Source organism: Malaya genurostris, chromosome 2 (genome assembly GCF_030247185.1).
Source record: "Malaya genurostris strain Urasoe2022 chromosome 2, Malgen_1.1, whole genome shotgun sequence".
Classification (NCBI taxonomy): Eukaryota; Metazoa; Arthropoda; class Insecta; order Diptera; family Culicidae; genus Malaya; species Malaya genurostris.
In genome coordinates this window covers 195,369,382-195,376,836 of record NC_080571.1, presented here as the reverse complement: position 1 = coordinate 195,376,836, position 7,455 = coordinate 195,369,382, and the positions used below count along the sequence as shown (strand labels likewise).

The following is a 7,455-nucleotide window of genomic DNA, read 5'->3' as shown; positions in this document are numbered from 1 at the left end:
TAGATTGTGCTTGTAGGATGGTAGATTCAATCAGTCATTGCCGCCCTCACAAGAATATACAACGACAAAATTTCATAGTTTTTTTTATATATTTTATCCACAACAATTAAATTGTAATTCCATATATTTATCTAGTTTGAACATGTAGACTTCATAATTTGACATGAAATTTCAACGCCCAAAATGCAACGTCAAGTTGGGTCATACAACTCTCAGTTTGACAGTAAAGTTTCATGATGCCATTACTTCCTTGGATATCAGTTCAAATTGGTTTCAAATTTTGGAATCAAATACTAAAAGATTGCTCAGACAGAAAAGTTTAATTTTTTCTTTTTGCGAAATTCACCTAACCAGAGACCATTTTTGTAGAAACAGAAAATGAAAATTATAGAATGATAGTACCAAGGCAGAGTATGGATGTGAAAATATAGAACGGGATGGTGAGACGTGACAGAGGGTCTTTTACCGGTTCGGATAGTAAATGGTAAAATACCTTTATCACTACTTTCCGACATACCAGAGGCTCGAGCGATTCGCATTGTTCAGATGCCTAAGATTGACTCCTCTGGTAGAAGGTAAAAGTTCAGTTACTAAAAAGATTTCTGCTTGCTTCAATGACGTTAATAAAGTCGTTAATAAAGAAAAAGTAAAAAATTTATGTTAACTTTCTTACTTTCTGTGAGATCTGTAAAAATCTGTATTAAATTGAGGAAATCTGTATAAAATCTGTACTCTGTATTAAATCTGTATGAGCATGTAAAAATCTGTATAATACAGATAAATCTGTATAAATGGCATCTCTGACTGTAACACAAAAAAAATGTCACGTGAACAAACTCGTCTAAAATGAAATGTCATCAACGTTACCAAAACGACAAATCGATATAATTTAATAAGTTTAACTAGCTTTACTTGATACTTATTTTTCAATTATAGGTTTGGTTGAAGGATTAAATAGGTGTATCACAATTACAAAAAAATTATAGCATATTCTTGGAGGTAAGTGAGCAATTACTATGTTTAAAGACATCAAAATTTTGTTTTACCAAATATGGAAATGTTCAAATTCAGGATTCCCTAGTTCGAGGACATGCGGCTTGAACTTTCTCTGTTGGTAGTGGCAATATTGTGCCTTGTACCAAAACCGTTAGTAGTCGCAGATAATTTTGAAGATAATGATTTCGCCGAATTCGAAGATTTTGACGATGATGAGTTTGTCGTGGGAAACGCGGCTGGACAGCAGCTGGAAAACGGTGAGGCTGATTTAGTATCCGGCAAAGTTAATGGGAATAGCCCCAAAAAGGTGGATAATGTTAATGATTTCGCTGATATTGATGATAACGATGAAGACGACGCTGTAGTAGAGGATGAAGAAAATGAATTTGAACACTTTCAAGACGAGGAAGAGTTTGAAGGATTTTCTGGGACAGCAAACGAGGCAGAAGATGTGAAGCCTGGAGATTCGAAAAAAACGGAACCCAAGTTAACAATGGCTAAAGTGCCCATGCATTTCAGAACTCATTGGGACTCATATTGGATGGAAATGCTAATGCTTGCTGGGCTTCTAGCATACTTTGCTAACTATTTGATTGGAAACAAAAAGAACACTTCAATAGCTAATTTATGGTTATCAACTCACAAGAGTTTGTTGGAAGATAACTTTGTCCTCGTTGGGGATGATGGTAAAAAAGAAACCGAAGGGTCCACTCTAAGTTTCATTAAAGAAAGCGAAAGTGTTTATACGCTTTGGTGCAGTGGTCGGGCCTGCTGCGAAGGAATGCTTGTTGAATTAAAGTTGATTAAACGACAGGATCTTGTTTCTCTGATAGCTGGTATTATGAAACCAGTTAATGATCAACTGCATATAAAAGTAGAAATTTCACCCGATGCTATGGATAATTATGTATTTTGCGTTGCAACTAAAAAGCAGGCTACAAAACTGTTCAAAGATATGAACGATTTGGTACATATATTAGTGCATCATAAAATACTCTTTCCTAATTTCATTTTTTTCCAGAACAAATTTTGCACTCTAGTCAACAAAACTGAAGAAAAGTACAATATTATGGGTTATTCATTGTTATCGGAGATTGCAGAAGCATCCTCCACTTTGTTAGATAGTAGATTGATAGCAGCTTTAAATAAGTATTCACATTTGATCGAATATATTCACGTGTCGGATCAGTACAGTGGTCCAGTTCAACAAGATGATCCCAATACTCTCAAGCAACCGGAAGTAAAGCGTATTCTTCATTGTGGTTTCAATATACCGGCAAAAATTGAAATGGAGGAGTTAAAGCCATTGCTGGTTTTGGTATTGTATATGATGGAACGTATCAGGCGCTTCCGTTTATCTAAAGAGGTAAAAGACTGCATGCTCAATGTCATTGTACTAACATTATATATTCACTTTTTCCTGCATTTTCTAGGGAAAAGCAAAGTCTGACAAAAATCGTGCACGTGTTGAAGAGGAATTTATGAAAAATACTCACGCGGCTCGAGCAGAAGCTGCCGCACAACGTCGTGAAGAGAAACGGAAGGCTGAAAAAGAAAAAGTTCTAGCTAACGATGACCCTGAAAAACAAAGACGTTGGGAAGAAAAGGAACGGAAGCGTCTCGAAAAGAAGCGTCCAAAGATGAAACAACTTTCGATCAAAGCTCTATAAGTTTCGATTTACCAAATTTCTCATGAAAGAACACCGTTACATGTAGTTTTCGATATGTGAATTACATGTCATCGTGATTACAAATATACTGTGCGAACAAAATAATACCCTGCTTGTATCCTGTATGTGAATGAATTTAGTTCGATTATAATCAATCAAGTCTTGAATGCTTTATTTTATCACAGAGCTTTTGAAAATGGTTGGTGGGTCATGTCAGAGGTATAACAATGTATATAATATACAGTATATTTAATTTGATGTTGAATACTGTTGACTATAGACTGGCAAATACTTCATAGGGAGCCAAACGAACTTTCAAATTTTCATTCAATAACCTTATGATTTTCACTATTCATTTTGCCTGAATGTATATATGAGTCTGTACTGTTGACTGCATTGAGTGCGATTCAAACGGTCCGTCTCCTTTCGTCAACGTCACCAGAACGTTCACACGATCCGTCCTTCAAGACGTTCTGTGACAGTGACGTTATGTGCGAATGGCTTCATAAGAATGCATGCAACTAATTTCGACGGTGACGGCCATCTGGATCGTACTTTATCCTCACACGCACCGCCGTAAATCGGCCTACCTACTGAAGCAAAAACCGTTTCAGAAGAATATCTACACTCAAAAATCCTAAAAATCACCATTTCAAAAGATTAATATGAAAACTACACCTCTATTATAATTTCAATTTTCTGCACATTTGTTTGAAAATGACACAAATTTTCACAGATTTCTGAAATCGATCACAGCCTTTCAATGAGCCCCAAAAAGACTTTTATTTGAAAGGGAAAACTGAGAAAAAATGAATATCCGACAGAGCGGTTGGAAATAGTGAGTCGATTTTTACCTTTCTCATATAGAAAGGTTATGCAATCACTGTGAAAACCGACTTTTGAACCGAGGCCCGGAGGGCCGAGTGTCATATACCATTCGACTCAGTTCGTCGAGTACGCAAAATGTCTGTGTGTGTATGTGTGTGTGTGTGTGTGTGTGTGTGTGTGTGTGTGTGTGTGTGTGTGTGTGTGTGTGTGTGTGTGTGTGTGTGTGTGTGTGTGTTGTGTGTGTGTGTTTTTTACAAGGTGAAATACCTTATGTACTTTCCGAGCTCACGCGCTCAGTAGTTGTCAAGCTACCGCTATTGTGAACCAGCGAGTGGGACTGGCTGAACCTTACCCACTAAAACACCTTGGACATCTTGCCTTGATCCCCTCGGAACTAAGCTTAGCTCAATACTTCGGGGGAGGCTGTGCTCATGCACTTCTTCGTTTGGGAGAAAACAAGCTCCTGCGTTTCTCTTTTAATTCATCTCGGCTGTGCTCATGCACTTCTTCGTTTGAGAGAAAATGAGCTCCTGCGTTTCTCTCTTCATCCATCTCGATCCACCTTTGGCGCCTCGACGATCCAATGCCGCTACGTCGCGCCACACTACTCGCCTGATCCCCGACGATGGATCTAGCCTACACTGACGGAGAGTTTCCCCTTTTACGCCACGCGGGACACCGAAAGGAGTGCCGAGGCCGGCTCCGCGATTCCGGTTTGGAGCATGGCTTCCGGTTCGCTGATGCCCCGACGACTCGAATCGGTGTTGTGGCGGCTACTCGACCAGTATCCGGTGATGGATCTAGCCTACACCGACAGAGAGTTCCCCGACGATGGAAGTTCTCCCGAAACCGACGTTTTCGATACCCGTCCACGGCCCGACCGTAAGGATGCCTGGGTCGATCCAATGATGCCGGTTGGAGGATGGCTTCCGGTTCACTGGTGCCCTGACTATCTTAACGGTGCTACGCCACGATCTACTCGTCTAATCCCCGATGAAAGATCTAGACTACACCGACGGAGAGTTCCCCGGCGAAAAAGGCTCTCCCGACACCGAGTTCCCTGTTACACCACACGGGACACACGAGAGAGTGCCGAGGTCGGTCCGGCGATTCCAGTTGGAGCAAAGCTTCTGGTTCGCTGGCGCCCCGACGACACAAGTCGGTGTTGTGGTGGCTACTCGACTAGTCCCCGCCGAAGGATCTAGCCTACCGCAACAGAGAGTTCCCCGACGCTGGGAGTTCTCTCGAAACCGACGTTTTCGATACTCGTATCCTTACGATGCTATGACGTGGTCTACTCATCTTGTCCCCGACGACGTGTGTGTGTATATGCAACGTTTTTTGCACTAACTTTTCTCAGAGATGGCTGAACCGATTTTCACAAACTTAGATTCAAATGAAAGGTCTTGAGGTCCCATAAAAAATTCCTGAATATTATTTGGATCGGACTTCGGTTCGGGAGTTGTGGGGTAAAATGTGCAAAAAAAAATATGTGTTCTAATTTTTCTCATAGATGGCGCGACCGATTTTTACAAACTTCGGTTCAAATGAAAGGTCCTGTGGTCCCATGCGTAATTCCTGAATTTCATGCGGATCCGACTTCCGGGTCCGGAAATATAGGGTAAAGTGGGGAAAAACCTAAAAAAAATTTCTTAACAGACCTCAAACCTTTTCCAATTGATAGTTTTTATCAGTAGGCGTTCAAACAAACCGATTTCGGTTAATTTACATTCAATTTAATCTGAAAATTAATCTTGAATCAACCATTTATGTTGTCTTTGAATGGAATATGAAATATTTATTTTAACCATATATAATGCTTGATGTATGACAGTTTTTCCAGAGGATAAATTTAACCAATTTTCTCGGAGAAGGTTGAACTGATTATGAAAAAATGTCGACTCTCGTGTTGTGAATCAAATTCAAAATTCAATTGGATGTCACTTCAGGTTCCGGAGATATAATGACATTACCGACAAAACGAACTTTTTTTTACTCTCCGGTTATTTTTTTTAACTGGTTATGCTTAGTTTGGAAAACACAGCTCAAAGTAAAGTAAGATTTCGTTATTTATACAACCAGTAAAATTCTTATTGTTTTAGAAAATAAGCATGTTAGTTGCCCAAATGTTTGTTGTTCCAAAAATATATTACACGAATTAAACCAGAATTGTTGTTGTCACTACATCAACATAAAAAACCTGTTTTAATCCACCTAGTGGTGTAAAAATGCCTTTTTCATATCAATCATACTATCATATATAATACTGTGGTATTCTTCAAAATAATTTTCTTCGATTCTTAAAAGAATAACCGAAATCGGTTTGTTTGACCGTCTACTGATAAAAACAATCAATTTGAAAAGATTCGAGATCGATTTAGAAAACTTTTTAAGGTTTTTCCCCATTTTCAGTGATTGTATACAATTTTTAACCAACTTTAACCTATATTTCCAGGTCCGGAAATCGGATCCGCATGAAATTCATTAATTACGTATGGGACCACAGGACCTTTCATTTGAACCTAAGTTTGTGAAAATCGGTCGCGCCATCTATGAGAACACATATTTTCTTTTTTTGCACATTTTACCCCATAACTCCGGAACCGGAAGTCGGATCCAAATAATATTCAGGAATTTTGTATGGGACCTCTAGACCTTTCATTTGAATCTAAGTTTGTGAAAATCGGTTCAGCCATCTCTGAGAAAAGTTAGTGCACTAATTTTCACAATTTTTTGCACATTTTACCCCATAATTCCGGAACCGGAAGTCGAATCCAAATAATATTCAGGAATTTTGTATGGGACCACAAGACCTTTCATTTGAATCTAAGTTTGTGAATATCGGTTCAGCCATCTCCGAGAAAAGTTAGTGTAAAAAAATGTTACATACACACATACACACATACACACACAGACATTTTGCGTACTCGACGAACTGAGTGGAATGGTATATGACACTCGGCCCTCTGGGCCTCGGTTCAAATATCGGTTTTCACAGTGATTGCATAACCTTTCTATATGAGAAAGGGAAAACGGAATTTATTTTTTTCTGCCTTTCTCTATAGAAAAGGTATAAAATTGATAAAAAACCGATTTTTGATCTTAGTCTTGGAGACTGCTAGTTTTATATACCACTAGCTGAATTACCCGGCGTTGCTCAGAAATTCTTCGTGAAGGCAAGGCCGAAAAATATACTAGAAATTGTTCTGTCCATTGATTGTAATGAAACATAACTTAGACGACAACCCGATTGAACAATACTCCCTTCATGTTCAGATTGCGAATGATCAGTTTCCCATCTCAGATCTCACAATAATCATAACTTTCATGGTATTCTCGACAAATTGGGTCAGTTTTATATTTGAACACTTTTGCTAGGATCATTTAAAACACCTTTCTTTCTATAAATACCTTCTTAGTAACCTCTGAGTTCCATATGTATATGTGCTTGTAACGTACGTCCGTATTACCTCGTCACATTCGATCTCCAAAATCTTTGGCTTCCATGGCTATAAACACTTACTACTCCCTCCTTGTTATAAAAATTTCTTATGACATCATTATCGTAATCGCTCAAAATTTTCCATTTGATAATGATTATTTTATAACGAAAGGCTGTTTATCATCATAACTACATTCGGACTATAGAATAACTTTTTCATGCCATTTATTTTGCCCCGGCTTCAACCATTCACCGTTCACCGGGGAGGAGAACCTATAGAATAACGATTCAGTTAATACAAATGTTGTAAAGCTTGCTTCATTTAGAATTGGAACAAACTTTTGCTCATATTGTGACGCTCCTGGTGGACGGATTTGGAAGTTCTTGGCGCCCACGTGTCGGGAATTTTGTCAGTTTCACGTTTGATTTTTGACATTCCGCAAATCGACTGTACTTTGTAAACAATCAACATGGAAGCCGAAAGAAGGCAAAAAATTGTACACAGTTATTTGGAAAATC

General features: G+C 38.6%; 1 protein-coding gene across 1 annotated transcript; it reads left to right on the top strand.

The window, feature by feature from the left end:
* The first annotated feature begins 835 nt into the window (after nt 1–835).
* LOC131433135 (PAT complex subunit CCDC47) lies at nt 836–2,825 on the top strand. The gene is made up of 4 exons (XM_058599968.1): nt 836–999; nt 1,072–1,963; nt 2,018–2,362; nt 2,430–2,825. Exons 2-4 carry the CDS (start codon nt 1,091–1,093, stop codon nt 2,664–2,666), a joined length of 1,455 nt encoding a protein of 484 aa, XP_058455951.1. The 5' UTR covers nt 836–999; nt 1,072–1,090; the 3' UTR covers nt 2,667–2,825.
* The last annotated feature ends 4,630 nt before the right edge of the window (nt 2,826–7,455 follow it).